General features: G+C 41.3%; 1 protein-coding gene and 1 pseudogene across 1 annotated transcript; both read left to right on the top strand.

The window, feature by feature from the left end:
* Positions 1-11,838: 11,838 nt before the first annotated feature.
* On the top strand, positions 11,839-12,806 carry LOC115148237 (olfactory receptor 1020-like). The gene is made up of 2 exons (XM_029690198.1): positions 11,839-12,226; positions 12,344-12,806. Exons 1-2 carry the CDS (start codon positions 11,859-11,861, stop codon positions 12,804-12,806), a joined length of 831 nt encoding a protein of 276 aa, XP_029546058.1. The 5' UTR covers positions 11,839-11,858.
* A 4,531-nt stretch (positions 12,807-17,337) lies between these two features.
* Positions 17,338-22,328, top strand: LOC115148287 (olfactory receptor 11-like; annotated as a pseudogene).
* The last annotated feature ends 3,079 nt before the right edge of the window (positions 22,329-25,407 follow it).

Raw genomic sequence — 25,407 nt, 5'->3', positions numbered from 1 at the left:
GTGGCAGGGCTTGCAAACTATTACAGACTACAAAGGGAAGCACAGCCGCGAGCTGCCCAGTGACACGAGCCTAGCAGACGAGCTAAATCACTTCTATGCTCGCTTCGAGGCAAGCAACACTGAGGCATGCGTGAGAGCATCAGCTGTTCCAGGCGACTGTGTGATCACGCTCTCCGTAGCCGACGTGAGTAAGACCTTTAAACAGGTCAACATACACAAGACTGCGGGGCCAGACAGATTACCAGGACGTGTGCTCCGGGCATGTGCTGACCAACTGGCAGGTGTCTTCACTGACATTTTCAACATGTCCCTGATTGAGTCTGTAATACCAACTTGCTTCAAGCAGACCACCATAGTCCCTCTACCCAAGAACACAAAGGCAACCTGCCTAAATGACTACCGACCCGTAGCACTCACATCCGTAGCCATGAAGTGCTTTGAAAGGTTGGTAATGGCTCACATCAACAACATTATCCCAGAAACCCTAGACCCACTCCAAATTGCATATCGCCCAAACAGATCCACAGATGATGCAATCTCTATTGCACTCCACACTGCCCTTTCCCACCTATACAAAAGGAACACTTATCTGAGAATGCTATTTATTGACTAGAGCTCAGCATTCAACACCATTGTACCCTCAAAGCTCATCACTAAGCTAAGGATCCTGGGACTAAACACCTCCCTCTGAAACTGGATCTTGGACTTCCTGACAGGCCGCCCCCAGGTGGTGAGGGTAGGTAGCAACACATCTGCCATGCTGATCCTTAACACTAGAGCCCATAGGGGTGCATGCTCAGTCCCCTCCTGTACTCCCTGTTCACCCACGACTGCCTGGCACGCATGACTCCAACACCATCATTAAGTTTGCAGACGACACAACAGTGGTAGGCCTGATCACCGACAATGACGAGACAGCCTATAGGGAGGAGGTCAGAGACCTGGCCGGGTGGTGCCAGAATAACAACCTATCCCTCTCAACGTAACCAAGACTAAGGAGATGATTGTGGACTACAGGAAAAGCAGGACCGAGTACTCCCCCATTCTCATTGATGGGGCTGTAGTGGAGTAGGTTGAGAGCTTTCCACATCACCAACAAACTAGAATGGTCAAAACACACCAAGACAGTTGTGAAGAGGGCACAACAAAGCCTATTCCCCCTCAGAACACTAAAAAGATTTGTCATGGGTCCGGAGATCCAAAAAAGGTTCTACAGCTGCAACATCGAGAGCATCCTGACTGGTTGCATCACTGCCTGGTACGGCAATTGCTCGGCCTCCGACCACAAGGCACTACAGAGGGTAGTGCGTACAGCCCAGTACATTACTGGGGCTAAGCTGCCTGTCTTCCAGGACCTCTACACCAGGCGATGTCAGAGGAAGGCCCTAAAAACGTTCAAAGACCCCAGCCACCCCAGTCATAGACTGTTCTCTCTACTATCGCATGGCAAGCGGTACCAGCGTGCCAAGTCTAGGACAAAAAGGCTTCTCAACAGTTTTCACCCAAGCCATAAGACTCCTGAACAGGTAATCAAATGGCTACCCTGACTATTTGCATTGTGCGCCCCCCAACCCCTCTTTTTACGCTGCTGCTACTCTCTGTTTATCATATATGCACATTCACATTAACTATACATTCATGTACATACTACCTCAATTGGGCCGACCAACCAGTGCTCCCGCACATTGGCTAACCGGGCTATCTGCAAGACATACAAATAACTGATATTGCCACTAGATGGAGGGAATGTTGGAACATAACAAACAAAATTACAGTTAACGAAAATGTGTGCTTTATCCAGTATAAACTTATGTGTAGAATGTATTATACAAGAGATAACATTCACAAATTCTACAGCAGAATGGCACAGTCATGTCTTAAGTGTAAAACTAACAATGACTCAATAATTCATGCCTTCTGGAAGTGCTATAAAGTCAAAAAGTTATGGGCAGAGTTAGAAAGCTGTCTGTCAGAAGTCTTACAATGTAAGTTTACTTTTAATCTGTCTATCTGCATATTATTTCAAGACATGACATATGGGGATGCGGTGAGATACCCAATGGGTTGGACAATATTATTTTTGTCACTTACTGTATATTGAATAAGTTATTACTTAAATACTGGAAGTCAAATGATACTCCAATGTTAAGAGAATGATAGAATCAAATGCTTTATTATTTACATATTGAAAACATCTTGCTACAGACAAACAACATAACACAATTTCAAGTTATATGGGGCCTAGTCTTACAAGCATTAGAAACAATATTGGGTGTGGATATGGTGTGGACACGGTGGGAACGTGTGGGTCTGAGCAAGCGTGTTGTCATTAATGTTTGTGGAAGTGTATGCATGTAGATGTTAATTGTTTTTGTATATGTATGTTTTAGTTTATTGTTAAATAAAATATTATGTATAAAAAAGGAATATATTGGAATTGATTTAAAGGGACAATCAGCAGTTGCTACATTTATTTTTGGCATTCATGTAAACCCACAAACAATCAAATGGATTGTGAACTACATGTCTAATAAACCACAGTTCATAATACTGAACCAGGCAGTATCAGATACGATATGTACAAACACTAGGGTGCTGCAGGGGACAGTCCTGTCACCTTTCCTGTTTACCCTTTACACAAATTACTTCACACACAACAATAAACTGAGACACTTCCTGAAATGTTCTAATGAGTCTGTAAGCTGTGTCCTTTGTGAAATGGTGAGAGGTCAATTCCTTGGACCTAAATGTACGGAAGACCAAGGAGCTAGTGGTAGATTTTAGGAAAAAGAAAGATGTACTTGGGTGTAATAGTGGACAACAAACATAACTGTAAGGAAAACTATGTGTCTACAACAAGGCCCAATCCAGACTGTACTTTCTAAGAAGCTTAGATCTTATAATGTATGTGACAAAATGCTTTGCATTTTCTATAGCGGTGTTGTGGCGAGTGTAGTTGCCTATGCCATTGTGTGCTGGAAAGGGAATTTAGCTAAGGAGGACTTAAACAAGCTTGACAAAATCAAGAAACAATTGGCTGCAGCCTGGAATCACTGCAGGACATGTTCATAAAAAGGCTGCAAGCAAAAAAAACACATGATCACAGACAATGACACACACCCACTCCTCAGCACTCCTTCTTTTTCTTCTGTAATGAATACGCTATTGTCCGGTTGGAATATTATCGACATTGTATGTTAAAAAGACCCTAAGGATTGATTGTAAACATCGTTTGACATGTTTCTTCGAACGGTAATGGAACTATTTGACTTTTTGTCTCTTGTTTTATGCTCACGCGTTATGCCTTTGGATAGTGATCTGTACGCACAAACAAAACGGATGTATTTGGACATAAATATGGAGTATTTCGAACCAAAAGAACATTTCTTGTAGGAGTCCTGGTAGTGCATTCCAACCAAGATCAGCAAAGGTAAGGGAAGATTTATAATACTATTTCTGAGTTTAGTTGACTCCAGAACTTTGCTGGTATCTGTATAGCTTGTTTTGATGATTGAGCTCTGTACTCAGAATATTGACAAATGTGCTTTCGCCGAAAAGCTATTTTAAAATCTGACACAGCGGTTGCATTAAGGAGTAGTATATCTATAATTCTTTCAATAACTGTTGTAAATTTTATCAACATTTATGATGAGTATTTTTGTAAATTGATGTGCTCATTCACCGGATGTTTTGGTGGGAATACATTTTCTGAACGTCACGTGCCAATGTAAAATGGGGTTTATGGATATAAATATGAACTTTATCGAACAAAACATACATGTATTTGGTAACATTGAGTCCTGGGAGTGTCATCTGATGAAGATCATCAAAGGTTAGTAATTTATTTTAGCTGACTTTCTGGTTTTTGTGACTCCTCTGTCACGTCCTGACCAGTATAAGGGGTTATTTGTCATTGTAGTTTGGTCAGGGAGTGGCAGGGGTATGTTTGTTTTGTGTTGTCGGGGTTTTGTTCTATGTTTTGTAATTCTATGGTTTTTCTATGTTGTATATTTCTTTGTGTTGGCCTGGTATGGCTCTAAATCAGGAACAGCTGTACATCGTTGTTGCTGATTGGGAGTCATACTTAGGTAGCCCTTTTCACCTGTCGTTTGTGGGAAGTTGTTTTTGCACGGCTGTGTTTAGCCTGCAATACTGTGCGTTCATTCGTGGTCTTGGTTTGTTATCAAGTGTTCAATAAAAGTTAAAATGAGCACTAAACCCGCTGCGCCTTGGTCTACTCCGTACGACAATCGTTACTGTAACGATCGTCGTCGGGTGACGAGGAAGCGGACCAAAACGCAGCTGGGAGCGAACACATGTTTATTCTTTTACACTGAAATAAACACGTACACAAAATCAAGAAAATGCCGATACGTTAGCTGCTCAAAATCAAAGAGACAACACCCCACAAACAGCGTGGGGAAAACAGCAACTTAAATGAGATCATCTCTCAGACAGCTGTCGCTAATTGTCTCTGATTGGGAATCAACAGAACCCAACATAGAAATAACCCACCTAGAGCCAACACAAGGCTAAAACGTAAACATAAAACAAACCAAGGAAAAATACCCAACATGACACACCCTGACCCAAAATACCCAAGTTCACCTGGTCAGGGCGTGACAGTTACAGCCTCTCCTTGCTTGGAAAATGGCTGTGGTTTTTCTTGTTTAGGTGCTGTCCTAACATAATCTAATGTTTTGCTTTCGCCGTAAAGCCTTTTTGAAATCAGACACTGTGGTTAGATTAAGGAGAATCTTATCTTAAAAATGGTGTATAATACTTGTATGTTTCAGAAATGTTAATTATGAGATTTTTGTTGTTTTGAATTTGCCGCCGTGCACTTTCACTGGCTGTCGTCATATCGATCCCGCTAACGGGATTCAAGCAATTAAGGCAATTTGTCCAGGTCCTGAGGCAGCAAAGCATCCCCAAACCATTACACTACCACCACCATGCTTAACCGTTGGCATAAGGTTCTTACTGTGGAATGCAGTGTTTAGTTTTCGCCAGGCATAATGGGACCCATGTCATCCAAAAAGGTATTATTTTGACTCATCTGTCCATAGAGCATTCTTCCAAGAGTCTTGTTGGTCATCCAGATGCTTCCAGGTGCTTTTGGGCAAAATTGAGTCAACTTTTTGGATGAGATGGGTCCCATTATGTCTGGAAAAAAACAAACACTACATTCCACATTAAGAACCTTGAAAACCCACAAATGTCGCTAAGTTAAAGTAGTTCTGCATGCAAGAGTGGGCCAAAATTCCTCCACAGTGATGGAAGAGACTGATCCATAACTACAGGAAGCATTTGGTTGCAGTCATTGCAGCTGAAGGTGGCACAACCAGTTATTGAGTGTAATGGGGCAATTACTTTTTCACACAGGGGAATTGGGTGTTACATAACTTTGTTAAATACATAAAATAAGTATCCATTATTTATTTTACTTTTTCACGGTACTGTATGCCAAATATGTAAGTTGAAAACACTATGTTAAAAGCACTGTTGTGGGTGTGTCTTTAACGTTGCAAAAAGACTGTTAGGTTATATTTTCTTAAACTAGTTGTGGTGCATAGCTTATGAATACATTAATGTTAAACATAACAGGTTTGTGCTATGCTGACATAGATTGAGCACCATATAATAAGATGTGACTAATGAGAGGGTTACTAGGGTGTAGGCTGAGTAGACTCGTGACACACACAATGCCTGGTTGTGAAGCCGCTCAAGGACAGGTGTATGTGAGGAACTGGTAGAGTGGAAAATAACTGTAGCATAATAAAAAGACTGTCCTTGGGTTTGCTGACTTTTGGGTGAAAAACACGAAAATAAGCTGGAAGACAACTACGCCTGGCAACAGTGATGCGCCAAGAGACTGGGACCAGCCTGTGCGCCTGCGATAGGCTGAGCAAGTCTAAACCACGCTCAGCCTCTACTCTGACAGGCCCGCTCTGTCAGAGTATTAAAAAAGAACTTTGTGCATAAACAATCAGTTCTCTGTTTGCCCTGTGAGGTGTTACAGTGAACCCGTATATACGAAGATTGCATTTACCATTTATTCACTTGACTAATTATATTGAATAAAAAATCTGAGAATATATTCAGTGACTTAGTGTTAAATTCTGTTCTGATACCAGATTCGATTGACGCAACCTAACAAGACAAAGAGCTGTGAGTGGATCAGTGGCTTACCAATCAGGGCCTTGATTTATTTTATTTTTATTTCACCTTTATTTAACCAGGTAGGCTAGTTGAGAACAAGTTCTCATTTGCAACTGCGACCTGGCCAAGATAAAGCAAAGCAGTTCGACACATACAACAACACAGAGTTACACATGGAATAAACAAACATACAATCAATAATACATGTGCAAATGAGGTAGGATAAGGGGGGTAAGGCAATAAATAGGTCATGGTGGTGAAGTAATTACAATATAGCAATTAAATACTGGAATGGTAGATGTGCAGAAGATGAATGTGCAAGTAGAGATACTGGGGTGCATAGGAGCAAGATAAATAAATAAATACAGTATGGGGATGAGGTAGTTGGATGGGCTATTTACAGATGGGCTATGTACAGGTGCAGTGATCTGTGAGCTGCTCTGACAGCTGGTGCTTAAAGCTAGTGAGGGAGATAAGAGTCTCCAGCTTTAGTGATTTTTGCAGTTCGTTCCAGTCATTGGCAGCAGAGAACTGGAACGAGAGGCAGCCAAAGGAAGAATTGGCTTTGGGGGTGACCAGTGAGGCCTGCTGGAGCGTGTGCTACGGGTGGGTGCTGCTATGGTGACCAGTGAGCTGAAATAAGGCGGGGCTTTACCTAGCAGAGATTTGTAGATGACCTGGAGCCAGTGGGTTTGGCGACGAGTATGAAGCGAGGGCCTGCCAACGAGAGTGTACAGGTCGCAGTGGTGGGTAGTATATAGGGCTTTGGTGACGAAACGGATGGCACTGTGATAGACTGCATCCAATTTGTTGAGTAGAGTGTTGGAGGCTACTTTGTAAATGACATCGCCGAAGTCGAGGATCGGTAGTATGGTCAGTTTTACGAAGGCATGTTTGGCAGCATGAGTGAAGGATGCTTTGTTGCGAAATAGGTTAATTTTGGATTGGAGATTTTTAATGAGAGTCTGGAAGGAGAGTTTACAGTCTAACCAGACACCTAGGTATTTGTAGTTGTCCATATATTCTAAGTCAGAACTGTCCAGAGTAGTGATGCTGGACGGGCGGGCAGGTGCGGGCAGCGATCGGTTGAAGAGCATGCATTTAGTTTTACTTGCATTTAAGAGCAGTTGGAGGCCACGGAAGGAGAGTTTTATGGCATTGAAGCTCGTCTGGAGGTTAGTTAACACAGTGTCCAAAGAAGGGCCAGAGGTATACAGAATGGTATCGTCTGCGTAGAGGTGGATCAAAGAATCACCAGCAGCAAGAGCGACATCATTGATGTATACAGAAGAGAGTCGGCCCAAGAATTGAACCCTGTGGCACCCCCATAGAGCCTGCCAGAGGTCCGGACAACAGGCCCTCCGATTTGACACACGGAACTCTATCAGAGAAGTAGTTGGTGAACCAGGCGAGGCAGTCATTTGAGAAGCCAAAGCTTTTATCTCAGTAGACCACCACTTCCCTTTTGTCCACCAAGCCACCATGCCGGTTTAGCCCACTAGGGCACATTCCCCTATCCTTTCCTTGTAACCATATCTACTTGTTGTTTGTGCATTTCTGTGATTATTTAGTTAGTTAATAAATAAATGATTTAAGACAATTGATATAAGGATGACTCATAGTGAAGACTGGGTTCGTGCAGATAACCAACAATTTACGATGTTTGGAATGAGACTAACGTGAGGTAAAGAATAATTCATCATTAATTAGAAGACTAATTGATCAGATATTAAAATATCTGAAAGTTATATTAGGAAAATTATAACTTTGTAATCTGAATATTTTCCTTGGTGCCCCGGATTCCTAGTTAATTACATCTACCTGATTAGTTCGTCACGTAATAATAATTACAGAGAATCGATTTGATAAACTAAAAATAAGTCTTCAGTTTAATGATGCCAAAGACACGACAGTGTCAAGGGGAGAGTCCAAGGGAGGATGGCATGGAAGTGTAAGATGCAGCAAAGGAATGTTTACCTCCAGGTTTGCCTTGGTTCAAGGGCTTGGCCTGCGTACTGGCAGTCTACTGTGTCGCCAGGGGTTTTGGTCCCCCAAGGCCAGCTTGTTGCCCCCTCCCTGCTGTGAAGCTGGGGTAGGTTACAGCTTCAAAGCGGTGACTGCGAGGCCGAAACAGTCCTTGGGTGTCACAGGGTCATCTAAGATGTCCACTTTATCTTTGTCTGTTAAGCTGGATAAGCTTTATTAAAGTGCCCTTTCTCCCACCACCGCCAGGCTCATGGTACGACCACAGCCTTGGATGGCACTACAGGAGGTACAGGGATTTAGATCTGTAATCATACAGACCTCATCCCAAGCATCTGGATTCAGGGTATCCAATTCCAGTTGCTTCTTCACCGAATGCAGTAACTCTGCCTGGTAAGCCATCAATAAAGAGGTAATGTTAAGTGCTCTGACTTATATGGCCAAGGTTTTGTATATCTTATGGAAAATGGAGGCAGAAAAGCGCTTAATCTTTCCAGTGAGGGAAGTGCCAGTAGTGCTAGTAGCACGGCGTGTGGGGTGGAGGTGGTTAACGAGTGAAGGCTCCACCATGGGAGGGTTGTAAAACTCGGGTTTCGTACATCTTGTGCATGTCCACGCTAGGGCAACCTCTAGCTAGGATATTGTAGGTAAGGGGCTTGACCCATGAGCTCCTCGCCTCCCTAAGACAAGCTGGGATCATGGGAAGCAGTTGCTTAGCGGGGGCCATGTGGTATGGGAGTATTTTCCTATTGTACAGGTCCCTTCCAGGGTCCTGGCCACCCAAGGGAGCCAGCCACTTGATACCAAGTCTGGCTGTGGCTCGCTTGCTAAAGTTGAGGAGCCCGAACTCCAAGCAAGTGGGATTTGCGGCTCCTCCGTCTTGTGGGCGGAGACCTAGGGCCAAGAGATGGGAAGAGTGGTGTCTTAGCCCTCCATCTCAGTCTCGAAGTTGAGAAGACCCACAAGATGAATCTCGTCATCATCTGAGTCTCAACCTATGTAACGAGGTGCGTACAGCGGCAGAGAAGTCAGGCGCAGGAGGGCGAAAACTGATTTACAATGGTGTTGTTTAATAGACATAACAGAACAATAAATGAATGGGTCAAACAAAACCTGGTATCCACCAGCATAACGTACACAAGCACTACAAGAAACAATTCCGGACAAGGACATGGGGGGAACAGAGGGTTAAATTCACAACAGGTAATTGATGGAATTGAAACCAGGTGTGAGGGAAGACAAGACAAAACCAATGGAAAATGAAAGGTGGATTGACGATGGCTAGGAGGCCGGTGACGTCGACCACCGAACGCCGCCCGAACTAGGAGATGGACCGACTTCGGCGGAAGTCGTGACAACCTTGGCCAGTGGCTGAGAGGTGAGGTTAGGGCTAGAGATAGGGGAGTGTTTAAGCCTCCTAAAAACTGCCGTAGACAGCAATTTACAATGCTTACAGGACTCAGGGTTGTCGAGTGCTTCCTGAGCATGTTCCCTTCCCAGGCAATTGATGCATAGAAGGTGAAACTCCTTCCCCGCAATCATGGAACCGCAAGCACAAGAACGTGGGGGTTTGAGTGCTTTACTAGGCTCGTCTTGGGATGGGACAGCAGTGGCCACTATATAGAACAGGGCTAGGCTGAGATGCCTGTTGAAAAAACAATGTGTAAGCCCTGGGCATTAGATAGGCTTAAGCTAGCTAGTAAAAGCCTCACATCTAATGTTAGTTACGGTGTACACAGTGAGACCACTACAGCCGCATGGCTAGTAGTGCGTTAACTAGCTAGCAGCTACCTCTTGGCTAAGGCATGCTGTAGCTAGCACCGTACTGGCCGAAGGGAATGGTGTGGGAGCAGTTCAACCTCAGGTCGGTATTCTCTCAAGTCCGTAGAGGCGTGAGGCTAACCAGTTGGTCTAGTTAACACAAACGAGTAAACATAGGTTAAGTTAGATGAGAGAAGGGAGCTGGCAATATTACTGTGTTGTAGGTAGTAATGCTTGTGTGGTTAGCTTGCTTTCCAGCTAGCTAGCCAGGTTAGCTGAAGAGCTTTGTGGCGTAAGCCAGCCCTTTGTTAGTCTGTTTAGCTAGCTTTGCAGCTGGCTAGCCGAGTTAGCTAAAGCCTTGCGGAGTGGGCTAACCTAGGCCAAAATAGTCTTGGTAGCTAGCCGTGTGACACTAGCTATAACCAGAGACTGAAGTAGAAACAACTTTCCTTTCGGTCAGTCCTCAACACTACCAACAGGAGCTGAGGTCCTATGTTCGGTGCCCTCACGGTTCGCCTGAGAACAGTTCAGTATGAAGACAGGGAATTTAGTTGTGCTGAGGAGACCTTCAGTGAGCGTAGTCTCTTCAGCAAGCAAGAGAGGTGAGAATGACTGGGTGAGTGGCTCCTTATAGGAAGGAGAGGGGCTCACCTCACTTGCCACTCAATCTGTCGTCTCCAACAGATCATCAAATCAAATGTATTTATATAGCCCTTCTTACATCAGCTGATATCTCAAAGTGCTGTACAGAAACCCAGCCTAAAACCCCAAACAGCAAGCAATGCAGGTGTAGAAGCACGGTGGCTAGGAAAAACTCCCTAGAAAGGCCAAAACCTAGGAAGAAACCTAGAGTGGAATGCTGTGATTGGATACTTCGAGCCAGTGATCAGCCCCCGAGCATATCCTATAGTGACACATCGAAACAAGTATTAGAAATGGAAACTACATTTTCCTCCTAAAAAATGTATTTCCGACAGCCAATCACATATTGCTTTCAATATGACATAAACATTGTTGGATTCCACTCATATATTCTACCATTAATATGGTAATCTATCAAAAGAATGTTTAAAAACAACTTTATTATTTACATTTTATCTTGCAGCAATGTCAGTATATACTTTGAGATGACCCCTCTCCTGTTCACTTTTGACTACAATATATGGGAAGTAAAGTTATTTTGCAGGAGACATTTTTGTGTGGACAAATGTCAAAGAAGATGCACTTTGAGTATTAGGTGTTACCAACTATTCATAAATAGTTGAAATACTATAAGTAAGTATGTTATATATTTTTTTACTTTAGAAACATTTGCAAACATTGTTAAGCTTTACAATTCAAAGACATTTTAACATTTATAATTATTTATGAAGCATTTCTAAATGTATGAGTTGTATGTCTTCCTCTTACCATATTTGGGTGAATTACAGTACCTGAGAGATGAGACAAACTTAGACCCTGTTGCTTGGAAACTGACGCACAGTGCTGAGACAGGTGTTAGAGATACAACCCTGTACCTAATAAAAGGTGATGGTGTTATTAGTCTGGCCACGGTTGTAGGATGGTGTGTCAGACGGGGTGATCTGGACACAGAGAAACCTACTGAAGAACTTCTCACTTTCTCACTCTGTCAATGGTGTGAGATGTTAGAATAAGGCTTATATATTTATGTAGCAGGGGGTAATATACTAAGTCTATGTATACAAGATTATTCATTATCAAATATACTTTAATCTTTGTTTACTTGAGGCTGGGTAAGAAATCTGGTTTCTTTGCGTTTCAGATTCAATTTTATTTGATTAACATTTATTTAAGTTGCAATCTTACAGCACTTCTTTGATATCATGCTTAATATGGGAATGATCATTGCAATTGTGTAGCTAAATTGTGTATGATTTGTACTGTATCTTTCTATTGATTCTTGTTTTTCCTCCAGATTCTCTGCACCTCAGATGGAGAACCATACATACAGCGAGCACGTTCTCCAGCTGGAGGGGTTGAAGGTCACAAACCAGTCCTCTTACCCTGCTTTTATCTTCATCCTCGTCATCTATATCTTTACTATGGTGGCCAATATCAGCCTTACAGTACTCATCTCCATGGAGAGGATCCTGCACCAGCCCATGTACATCCTCCTCTGCAACATGCATCTCAATGATGCTCTCAATATCACCACCGTCATACCTCGAGTGCTGAGTGACATTTTAAAAGCAAGTGCAGACAGATATATTACCTACGTTGAATGTGCCACCCAAGCGTTCTTTGGTCACTTTTTTTCTACGAATGCACATACAATACTAATGATCATGGCCTTTGACAGGTATATGGCCATATGCAACCCTCTGCGATACGCCACCATCATGAACAACAAAATGCTGGTGAAGCTGTGTGTGTCTGCCTGGGGAGTGTCGTTTGTCTTTGTGGGGGTCCTTATAAGCCTCTCGATCCGCTTATCACGCTGCAGGTCACAAGTCATCAACCCTTTTTGCGACAACCCATCATTATTCAAACTTTCCTGTGACAACTTGTTCATCAACCAAATCTATGGTCTCTTTTTCACCGCTGTATTCCTTATTGCCTCCATGGGGAGTGTAGCTCTGACATACATTAGCATCGCCATAGTGTGTGTGAGAAGTAAGAGCAAGTCGCTAAACAGCAAGGCCCTGCAGACCTGCTCTACCCACCTGGCTGTATACTTCATTATGCTGATGACAAGTTTCGTCATTGTCTTTCTTCATCGGTACCCACAGTGGTCAAACCACAGGACAGTGGCGTCCATTATGTTTCCCTTGGTTCCACCTTGCCTCAACCCCATTATCTATGGGCTACAGTCCAAAGACATCCGGACATTAGTGGTGCAAATTATCAAGTCTAAGACAGTCTCTTTAACTGTAAGATAACATTTGTGTAAAGGTTATGTTTTCCCCTATTGAAATGCAGTTTGTGAACTAGGAAGGACAATGTTAACAAATGTACAAAATTATATTATATTATACTATCCATGAGTTATAGTACACGTTTCATCACACTATTGTTTTGAACCATCTTTTGAAGACTGATTTCAGACAGAACGTTCTACTCAATAAAGTACATTCGCAATTGGCAATAGGGTATCAAAATTCCAAGTATTTTCCCCCAAAATTCCCTGCCTTCCAGATATCCTGGTTGGAGGATTCCGGATTTCAGCTTATGCCGTCCTGATTTCGGGAATCTTCGAAACAAGATTTATGGAAAACCAGGGAAATTTTTGAAAGATACCAGAATTTTGTAACCCTAATCGGTGCTGATGAAGATTTAGTCAAAAGTGCATTATAGTGGCTTGGAAAAACAATGACATTTCTAAAAGAGGCATATAATTTGTGGGAAAACCTTTTGTCTTCATGGTGATGTCGTCAGATTTAATTTAATTGTAGTATAACATTAGCAAACTACCTAAGATTGAGGGGAGAGCACTGGATTTTAGCTAGCTAATGTTAGCATTGCTAGGTATTTTGACTAACTAGCTAAATAGCAACATTGCCATCTGTAAGATATATTGCAATTCATCTGACAACATCATAATGATGACAAAGTTGTTTCCTACTAATTATTTGCCTAATTTAGCAAGCCACTTTGTAATTTAGACTAACCAATCATTAGCCCTGTTAAGAATGACTGGGCACCACTCGACTTCCAGGAGCAACTATGGCTGAAACATCTTCCGAACGCTCATAACAATGGTGTGATACAACCGAGTGATGGTGGTGCAATCAATGAATATTATATTATTCAATACTGTTGATTTAGAGATCATTGCACATAATACACTTATTATATTTCATTTATATGTATTACAAATATTTTTTAGGGGTTAAAACAGTTTTAGTTATATATCTCATGGCAATGTCAGTATACACACTGAGACGTCACATCTGCTGTTCACTTTGGAATGTATTGTACTATGCAGGGTTGCAAGTTATTTACAGTTGAAGTCAGACGTTTACATACACTTAGGTTGGAGTCATTAAAACTCATTTTTCAACCACTCCACAAATTACTTGTTAATAAACTATAGTTTTGGCAAGTCGGTTAGGACATCTACTTTGTGCATGACAAGTCATTTTTCCAACAATTGTTTACAGACAGATTATTTCACTTATAATTCACTATCACAATTCCAGTGGATCAGAAGTTTACATACACTAAGTTGACTGTGCCTTTCAACAGCTTGGAAAATTCCAGAAAATTATGTCACGGCTTTAGAAGCTTCTGATAGGCTAATTGACATCATTTGAGTCAATTGGAGGTGTACCTGTAGATGTATTTCAAGGCCTACCTTCAAACGCAGTGCCTCTTTGCTTGACATTATGGGAAAATCAACAGAAATCAGCCAAGACCTCAGAAAAAAAGTTGTAGACCTCCACAAGTCAAATGCTGAAGGTACCACGTTCATCTGTGCAAACAATTGTACGCAAGTATAAACACCATGGGACCACACAGCCATCATACCACTCAGGAAGGAGACACGTTTTGTCTCCAAAAGATGAACGTATTTTGGTGCGAAAAGTGCAAATCAATCCCAGAACAACAGCAAAGGACCTTGTGAAGATGTTGGAGGAAACAGGTACAAAACTATCTATATCACAAGTCCTATATCGCCACAACCTGAAAGGCCGCTCAGCAAGGAAGAAGTCACTGCTCCAAAACCGCCATAAAAAAGCCAGACTATGGTTTGCAACAAAGATTGTACTTTTTGGAGAAATGTCCTCTGGTCTGATGAAACAGAAATAGAACTGTTTGGCCATACTGACCATTGTTATGTTTGGAGGAAAAAGGGTGACGCTTGCAAGCCGAAGAACACCATCCCAACCGTGAAGCCCGGGGGTGGCAGCATCATGTTGTGGGGGTGCTTTGCTGCAGGAGGGACTGGTGCACTTCACAAAATAGATGGCTTCATGAGGCAGGGAAATTATGTGGATATATTGAAGCAACATCTCAAGACATCAGTCAGGAAGTTAAAGCTTGGTCACAAATGGGTCTTCCACATGGACAATGACCCAAAGCATACTTTCAAAGTTGTGGCAAAATGACTTAAGGACAACAAAGTCAAGGTATTGGAGTGGCTATCACAAAGCCCTTACCTCAATCCTATAGAATATTTGTGGGCAGAACTGAAAAAGTGTGTGACCAAGGAGGCCTACAAACCTGACTCAGGTACACCAGCTCTGTCAGGAGGAATGGGACAAAATTCACCCAGCTTATTGTGGGAAGCTTGTGGAAGGCTACCCGAATTATTTGACCCAAGTTTAAGCAATTTAAAGGCAATGCTACCAATTACCAATTGAGTGTATGTAAACTAACTGACCTAAGACAGGGAATTTTTTTACTAGGATTAAATGTCAGGAATTGTGAAAAACTGAGTTTAAATGTATTTGGCTAAGGTGTATGTAAACTTCCGACTTCAACTGTAGCTAAAAAGGCCGTTTCAGAGGAGCTTCACTATAGGGATAAAACATCAACAAAAGTCTATACCATTAAATATTTTCAAATAATAAGTGGCCATTGATAATAAAAAAACAACAACTGAAGTATATAATTAACTTTGTCTTCAGAAAAGACTTAAAAAGGTTGAGACCGAGTCTGCGTCTCTAACATCGATAGGCAGACCATTCCATAAAAATGGAGCTCTATAGGAGAAACCCTGCCTCCAGCTGTTTGCTTAGAAATTCTAGGGACAATAAGGAGGCCTTTTTCTTGTGACCGAGGCGTACGTGTAGGTATGTATAGGAGGACCAAATTGGAGAGATAGGTAGAAGCAAGTCCATGTAATGCTTCGTAGGTTAGCAGTAAAACGTTGAAATCAGTCCTATTCCTTAATAGGAAACCAGTGTAGAGAAGCTAGCACTGAAGTAATTTCATAACATTTTTGGGTTCTAGTCAAGATTCTAGCAGCCATATTTAGCACTAACTGAAGTTTATTTAGTGTTTTATCTGGGTAGCCACAGAGTAGAGCATTGCAGTAGTCTAATCTACAAGTGACAAAAGCATGGATTTGCTTTTCTGTATCATTTTTGGACAAAAAGTTTCAGATTTTTGCAATGTAACGAAGATGAAAAAAAGTTCCCCTTGAAATATTCTTGATATGTTCGTCAAAAGAGAGATCAGGGTCTAGAGTAATGCCAAGGTTCTTCACAGTTTTATTTGCAGCGACTGTACAGCCATCAAAAGTAATGGTCATATAAAACAGCAGATCGTTTTTTTTTCTTGGGACCTAGGACTAGCATCTCTGTTTTGTCCGAGTTTAAAAGTAAACAATTATCCGCCATCCACTTCCTTATGTCTGAAACACAGGCTTCCAGGGTAGGCAATTTTGGGGCTTCACCATGTTTCATCGAAATGTACAGCTGTGTGTCGTCCACGTAGCAGTGAATGTTGACATTGTGTTCCTTAATGATGTCACCAAGAGGTCGAATATATAGTGAAAACAATAGCGGTCCTAAAATGGAACTTTGAGGAACACCGAAACGTATAACTGATTTGTCAGAGGACAAACCATTCACAGAGAGGAACTGATATCTTTCTGACAGATAAGGTCTAATATAGGATTTTAAATTTTTCCTAAAGAATGTGGTGATCGATGGTGTCAAAAGCAGCACTAAGGTCAAGGAGCACGAGAACAGATGCAGAGCCTTGGTCTGACGCCATTAAAAGGTAATTTACCACCTCCCTGAGTGCAGTTTCAGTACTATGATGGGGTCTAAAACCAGACTGGAGCGTTTTGTATACATTATTTGTCTTCTGGTAGGCAGTGAGTTGATTTTTTTTATTCAGCGGAATGTCAGTCAAAATCAAAAATACAGGGGAGTGTACAATATTTAATGCTATCTCAAAAATAGACCCGGGTATTCAACAAGAATGTCATACGATAAAAGTAAGATACAAAAAAATACAGTTCAGTGTGTCTCAGGTGTAGTAAAGTGTTGAGAACTATAGCTACAGATTGTTACAACAGATAATGGGATTTAACCAAAGATTTTTGGTATCCATTACTGGGAGTTACATGATAGGTACTGCTTGGTGTAGCACAGAAAATCTTCAACCAACCTTAGCTTGAGTTTAGAAAAGGCTTCCTTATTAAAATAAATCATTTTTTGCTCCATTAAGTAATCCAATAGTGCACGCATACCTATTTCAAGTCCTCTCATTGATCGAGACAGGTGTGTCCATCCCAAAGTGCCGCATGTCATGATGACAGACACATGTCTCAATCAATGAGAGAAGCAGGGGCACAACGTTGGTTTTTGAAGTGGGGGGATGTAAATTGGCGGGTTGTCTGGAGATCCACCCATTTTTTGGGGCATCTAACACTCATTTCCTGCATTTATACACAATCTAATAAAAAAGATGGCCCTTCTAGCTGTCTCTATTTAGAAAAACCAAAAGTAAGCAAACATGACCACAGTCATCAAGCTAGGTAAGAGATCATTATTAAATATGTTTAAGTGATTGATAAGACTGAACTATATCAATGATAATTCAATAATAAATATTGTTTGTACCTTTAACCAATAGCCTAACAAATGAACATTTTGTTATATACAACCTTATTCCAAAATGGATTAAATGAAAAAAAATCCTCATCAATCTACACACAATATCTCATAATGACAAAGCCAAAACAGGTTTTTTGAATTTTAGAATTGAGTTCAGGTGCATCTTGTTTCCATTGATGATCCTTGAGATGTTTCGACAATTTGATTGGAGTCCACCTGTGGTAAATTCAATTGATTGGACAAGAAAGGCACACATCTGTCTATATAAGGTCCCACAGTTGACAATGCATGTCAGAGCAAAAATCAAGCCATGAGGTCGAAGGAATTTTCCATAGAGCTCCGAGACAAGATTGTGTCGAGGCACAGATCTGGGGAAGGGTACCAAAAATGTCTGCAGCATTGAAGGTCCCCAAGAACGCTGTGGCCTCCATCATTCTTAAATGGAAGAAGTTCAGAACCACCAAGACTATTCCTAGAGCTGGCCGCCCGGCCAAACTGGGCAATCAAGGGAGAAGGGCCTTGGTCAGGGGGGTGACCAAGAACCCGATGGCCACTCTGACAGAACTCTAGAGTTCCTCTGTGGAGATGGGAGAACCTTCCAGAAGGACAACCATCACAGCAGCAGTCCCCCAATCAGGCCTTTATGGTAGAGTGGGCAGACAGAAGCCACTCCTCAGTAAAAGACACATGACAGCCCGCTTGGAGTTTGCCAAAAGGTACCTAAAGTTTCTCAGACCATGAGAAACAAGATTATCTGGTCTTATGAAGCCAAGATTGAACTCTTTGGCCTGAATGCCAAGTGTCACATCTGGAGGAAACCTGGCACCACCCCTACGGTGAAGAATGGTGGTGTTAGCATCATGTTTTTCAGTGGCAGGGTCTGCGAGACTAGTCAGGATCGAGGGAAAGATGAAGGGAGCAAAGTACAGAGCGATCCTTGATGAAAACCTGCCCCAGAGTGCTGAGGACCTCATACTAGGGTGAAAGTTCACCTTCCCAGCCAGAGCCCGGATATGAACCCGATCAAACATCTCTGGAGAGACCTGAAAATAGCTGTGCAGCAACGCTCCCCATCCAACTTGACAGAGCTTGAGAGGATCTGCAGAAAGGAATGGGAGAAACTCCCAAAATACAGGTGTGCCAAGCTTGTAGCGTCATACCCAAGAAGACTAGAGGCTATAATTGCTGCCAAAGGTGCTTAAAACCTCTTACATCTAGACGTTCCGCTAGCGGAACACCTGCTCCAATATCCAATGATAGGCGTGGCGCGGATTACAAATTCCTCAAAAAAAACCAAACTTCCATTTTTCAAACATATGACTATTTTACACCATTTTGAAGACAAGACTCTCCTTTATCTAACCACACTGTCCGATTTCAAAAAGGCTTTACAGCGAAAGCAAAACATTAGATTATGTCAGCAGAGTACCCAGACAGAAATAATCACACACCCATGTTTCAAGCTAGCATATAATGTCACAAAAAACAAAACCACAGCTAAATGCAGCACTAACCTTTGATCTTCATCAGATGACACGCCTAGGACATTATGTTATACAATACATGCATGTTTTGTTCAATCAAGTTCATATTTATATCAAAAACCAGCTTTTTACATTAGCATGTGACGTTCAGAACTAGCATACCCCCCGCAAACTTCCGGTGAATTTACTAAATTACTCACGATAAATGTTCACAAAAAACATAACAATTATTTTAAGAATTATAGATACAGAACTCCTTTGTGAAATCGAGGTGTCCGATTTTAAAATAGCTTTTCGGTGAAAGCACATTTTACAATATTCGGAGTAGATAGCCCAGCCATCACGGCTAGCTATTTTGACACCCACCAAGTTTGACCCTCACCAAACTCCGATTTACTATTAGAAAAGTTTGATTTACCTTTGGTGTTCTTCGTCAGAATGCACTCCCAGGACTGCTACTTCAATAACAAATGTTGGTTTGGTTCAAAATAATCCATAGTTATATCCAAATAGCGGCGTTTTGTTCGTGCGTTCAAGACACTATCCAAGGGTGACGAAGGGTTACGCGCCCGACGTGTTTCGTGACAAAAAAATTCTAAATATTCCATTACCGTACTTCGAAGCATGTCAAACGCTGTTTAAAATCAATTTTTATGCCATTTTTCTCGTAAAAAAGCGATAATATTCCGACCGGGAGTGGTGGTTTTCGTTCAAAGAGAGAGAAAGTAAACATGGAGTCGACTCGTGCACGAGCCTCAGTCTCATAGTACTCTGACCGGCCACTATCCAAACGCGCTAATGTTTTTCAGCCAGGGCCTGCAAAGCCACGATTCAGCTTTTTGCCGCCTTCTGAGAGCCCATGGGAGCCGTAGGAAGTGTCACGTAACAGCAGAGATCCCCTGTATTGGATAGAGATAATCAAGAAGGCCAAGAAATGGTCAGACAGGGTACTTCCTGTTTGGAATCTTCTCAGGTTTTGGCCTGCCAAATGAGTTCTGTTATACTCACAGACACCATTCAAACAGTTTTAGAAACTTTGGAGTGTTTTCTATCCAAAGCTAATAATTATATGCATATTCTAGTTTCTGGGCAGGAGTAATAATCAGATTCAATCGGGTACATTTTTTATCCGGCTGTGAAAATACTGCCCCCTAGTCATAACAGGTTAAACAAAGTACTGAGTAAAGGTCTGAGTACCTGTGATTACCAATTATTTATTTATTTTAACAGTTTTGCTTTGTCATTATGTGATGTTTTGTGTAGATTGATGAGGGAAAAAACATTTTAATCAATTTTAGAATAAAGGCTGTAACATAACAAAATGTGGAAAAATCAAGGGGTCTTAATACTTTCTGAATGCATTGTACATCAGGGTTTCCCACCCTCTCCTCGAGACCCCCCAGACTTTTCACATTTTTGTTTTAACCCTAAACTGTCACACCTGATTCAATTAGTCAAAGACTTGATGGTTAGTTGACGAAATGAATCAGCTGTGCAAGTTTAGGGTTAAAACAAAAATGTCAAAAGTCAGTGGGGTGTCGAGGGGAGGGTTGGGAAACTCTGATCTACATCTTCTTAATGTTGGCTAACATTGACTTCACAGTGCTCATTTGCATGGAGAGAATCCTGCATCAGCCCATGTACATCCTCCTTTACAACATGTATTTTAACCCATGCTCTCAGTATCACCTCCGTCATACCTCAAGTGCTGTTCAACATTTTAACCTGTTTGGGATAGGGGTTCCGCTAGCGGAACATTGACAACATCCGCTGAAACTGCAGAGCGCGAAATTAATTTTTATTTTTTTAAATTTTTTTACTTTCATACATTCACAAGTGCAATACACCAAATTAAAGCTTAACTTCTTGTTAATCTAGCCACCATGTCAGATTTCAGAAAGGCTTTACGGCGAAAGCAAACCATGCTATTATCTGAGGACAGCACCCCATCAAACAAACACATGACAATCATAATTCAACCTGCCAGGCGCGACACAAAACTCAGAAATAACGATATAATTCATGCCTTACCATTGAAGATCTTCTTCTGTTGGCACTCCAATATGTCCCATAAACATCATAAATGGTCCTTTTCGTTCGATAAATTCCGTCGTTATATCTCCAAAATGTCCATTTATTTGGCGCGTTTTATTCAGAAAAACACCAGTTCCAACTCGCCCAAATGACTACAAAATATCGAATAAGTTACCTGTAATCTTGATCGAAACATTTCTAACAACTTTCCTAATCCAACTTTAGGTATTGTTTAACGTAAATAATAGATACAATTTAATACGGGATAAACTGTGTTCAATACAGGACGAAAACAAAGTAGAGCGAGCTTTCAGGTCACGCGCCCCAACCACAACAGTACATTAGACTCGACCCTCGTTCTGAACAGCCATACTTCTTCATTACTCAAAAGAAAAACATCAACCAATTTCTAAAGACTGTTGATATCCAGTGGAAGTGATAGGAACTACAAGCAAGTGCCTTAGAAACCTAGATCCACATAGAAAACCCATTGAAAACACTGTCACCTCAAAAAAAATCCTGAATGGTTTGTCCTCGGGGTTTCGCCTGCCAAATAAGTTCTGTTATACTCACAGACATAGTTTTAATAGTTTTAGAAACGTTAAGTGTTTTCTATCCAAATCTACCAATTATATGCATATCCTAGCTTCTGGGCCTGAGTAGCAGGCAGTTTATTTTGGGCACACTTTTCATCCGGACTTGAAAATACCGCCCCCTATCCCAAACAGGTTTTAACACCTACTTCAGACATATATTACCTACAGTGAGTGTTTCTCCCAAGTATTCTTGGGTCACTGGTTTGCTTCTAACTTTCATGCAATACTGATGATCATGGCCTTTGACAGGTATATGGTCATCTGCAATGCACCTGTGATATGCCACCATCATGAACAACAAAATTCTGGTGAAGCTGTATATGTTTGCCTGGGTGGTGTCCCTTGTTTTTGAATCAGTCCTCATGGGCCTCACCATCCGCTTGTCACGCTGCAGGTCGGAAATCATCAACGCTTGGTGTGACAGTACGTCATTATTCAAGCTTTCCTGTGATAGTGTGCTTATAAATAACATATACAGACTCTTTTTCACCACCATCTTCTTCACCTCCTCCATGTGGAGTGTGGCTATGACATAAATTCGAATCACCATGGTGTGTGTGAGAAATAAGAAGAAGTCGCTAAACAGCAAGGCCCTGCACACCTGTTTCACACACCTGGCTGTATACCTCATTATGCTGATGACAGGTTTCGTCATCATCTTCGTCCATCAGTACCCATAGTAGTCAAACCATAGGAAACTGGTGTCAATTATGTTTTTCGTGGTTCGTCCTACATTGAACCCTATTAGTCAAAAGACATTCGCAAACTGGTGGTAAAATATCCTCCAGTCCAAGAAAGTGTCTCTTTGAATTAAACACAAATTCTATTGTATGTATGTATGTATGTATGTAATGTATGTATGTATGTATGTATGTATGTATGTATGTATGTATGTATGTATGTATGTATGTATGTATGTATGTATGTATGTATGTATGTATGTATGTATGTATGTATGTATGTTTAAATGAAATTGTATGCCAAGAGGAGAGAAAAATGTACATTATTTCTCCTAATTTGTCATGTTTGACCTTAGAAATGGTTGTAGTCAAAGCACCAGTGTGGTTTACTGAGGCCTAATGGTGAATAGGAGGAATGTTTTCCTTTGTGTCATTGAGCCCAAGCAGGTGAGCTCATAGAGGTATCTTGTATCTCGGGGTCTACATTGACAGCAGGCTGTTAACGCTCACCCATGTGGAGAACATGTGCTCACGCATCCAACAGCGCCTGCTCTTCCTGCGTTGACTCAGTCTATGGCGTCAACAAGTACATCATGCTTCTCTTCTGTAGAACCACAATTAAGTCGATCTAATGCTACAGCGTTGTTACTTGGTTTGGCAACAAAACAGTGCAGCTCAAAACCCAAACCCTGAGCAGCGAAGATCATAGGCATGACATACACAATAAAGTACCAGTCAAAAGTTTGGACACACCTACTCATTCCAGGGTTTTTCATTATAGGTACTATTTTCTACATTATATAATAATAGTGAAGACATCAAACTATGAGATAACACATATGGAATCATGTAGCAACCAAAAAAGTGTTAAACAAATCAAAATATATTTGAGATTCTTCAAAGTAGCCACCCTTTGCCTTGATGACAGCATTGCACAAGCTTAGCATTCTCTCAAGTAGATTCACCTGGAAGGCTTTTACAACAGTCTTGAAGGAGTTCCCACATATGCTGAGCACTTGTTGGCTGCTTTTCCTTCACTCTGCGGTCCAACTCAACCCAAACCATCTCAATTGGGTTGAGGTCGGGTGATTGTGGAGGCCAGGTCATCTGATGCAGCACTCCATCACTCACTCTCCTTCTTGGTCAAATAGCCCTTACACAGCTTGGAGATGTGTTGGGTCATTGTCCTGTTGAAAAACAAATCATAGTCCCACTTAGCGCAACCAAATGGGAAGGCGTATCGCTGCAAAATTCTGTGGTAGCCATGCTGGTTAAGTATGCCTTGAATTCTAAATAAATCACCGACAGTGTCACCAGAAAAGCACCTCCTCCTCCATTCTTCAAGGTGGGAACTACACATGCGGAGACCATCCGTTCACCTACTCTGCATCTCACAAAGACATAGGGGTTAGAACCAAAAATCTCAAATTTGGACTCAGACCAAAGGACAGATTTCCACAGTCTAATGTCCATTGCTCGTGTTTCTTGACCCAAGCAAGTCTCTTCTTATTATTGGTGTCCTTTAGTAATAGTTTCTTTGCAGCAATTCGATCATGAAGGCCTGATTCACACAGTCTCCTCTGAACAGTTGATGTTGAGATGTGTCTGTTACTTCAACTCTGAAGCATTTATTTGGGCTGCAATTTATGAGGCTGGTAACACTATTGAACTTATGCTCTGCAACAGAGGTAACTCTGGGTCTTCCTTTCCTGTGGCGGTCCTCTTGAGAGCCAGTTTCATCATAGTGCTTGATGGTTTTTGCGACTGCCTTTGAAGAAACTTTCAAAGTTCTTGACATTTTCAGGATTGACTGACCATCATGTCTTAAAATAATGATCGACTATCTTTTCTCTTTGCTTATTTGAGCTGTTCTTGCCATAATATGGACTTGGTCTTTTACCAAATAGGGCTATCTTCTGCATACCACCTCTACCTTGTCACAACACAACTGATTGGCTGAAACGCATTTAGAAAGAAATTCCACAAACTTTTAACAAGGCACACTTTTTTTTTATATATATTTTATTTTTGCATTTTCCAATTAAGAACATTCAAAACAAAAGTGAAAATATGTTAGAAAACAAAGGACAAAGTGACGGTAACAGACGAGCGTAATAAAAAATAAAAATTATATATACGGGCATACATAATACATAAAAAACATACATGATACATAAATCATAATAAAAGAAATAAAAATAATAATAGTGAGACATTGATTCATATGGTCACCTGCTGTAAGCTACATATTATACATTACGTGTGAAACATTATATAAGAATTATATAGAGATTCAATCAATGTGATGTGAGGGGAGATTCTCCATATAGTCAATAAAAGGTTGCCAAATTCTGTAAAATGTCTTTAACTTATTCCTCAAGCAGTAAGTGATTTTCTCCAGTGGGATACAAACAAGGCACACCTTTTAATTGAAATGCATTCGAGGTAACTATCTCATGAAGCTTGTTGAGAGAATGGCAAGGGCTTGCAAAGCTGTCATCAAGGCAAAGGTTGACTACTTTGAAGAATCTCAAATATAAAATATATTTTGATTTGTTTAACTTTTTTGGTTACTGCGTGATTCCATGTGTGTTACTATAGTTTTGATGTCTTCACTATTATTCTACAATGTAGAAAATAGTGAAAATAAAGAAAAACCCTGGAATGAGTTGGTGTCCAAACTTTTGACTGGTACTGTATATTCAAAAGTATGTGAATACTCCTTCAAATTTGTGGATTTGGCTATTTCAGCCACACCCATTGCTGACAGGTGTATTAAATCAAGCACTCAGCCATGCAATCTCCATAGACAAACATTGGCAGTAGAATATCCTTATTGAAGAGCTCTGTGACTTTCAATGTGGCACTGTAATAGGATGCCACCTTTCCAACAAGTCAGTTCCTCAAATTTCTGCCCTGCTAGAGCTGCCCCGGTCAACTGTATGTGCTGTTATTGTGAAGTGGAAACTTCTAGGAACAACAATTGGTCAGCCACGAAGTGGTAGGACATACAAGGTCACAGAATGGGACCGCCGAGTGCTGAAGCAACATTCACTACCGAGTTCCAAACTGCCTCTGGAAGCAACGTCAGCACAAGAACTGTTTGTCTGCAGCTTCATGATCTGGGTTTCCATGGTTGAACAGCCACACACAAGCCTAAGATCACCATGCGCAA

The sequence above is a fragment of the Salmo trutta genome, chromosome 15 (genome assembly GCF_901001165.1).
Source record: "Salmo trutta chromosome 15, fSalTru1.1, whole genome shotgun sequence".
Lineage (NCBI taxonomy): Eukaryota > Metazoa > Chordata > Actinopteri > Salmoniformes > Salmonidae > Salmo > Salmo trutta.
Note: the sequence above shows the minus strand (reverse complement) of the source record. Positions and strands in the feature narration are given on the sequence as shown.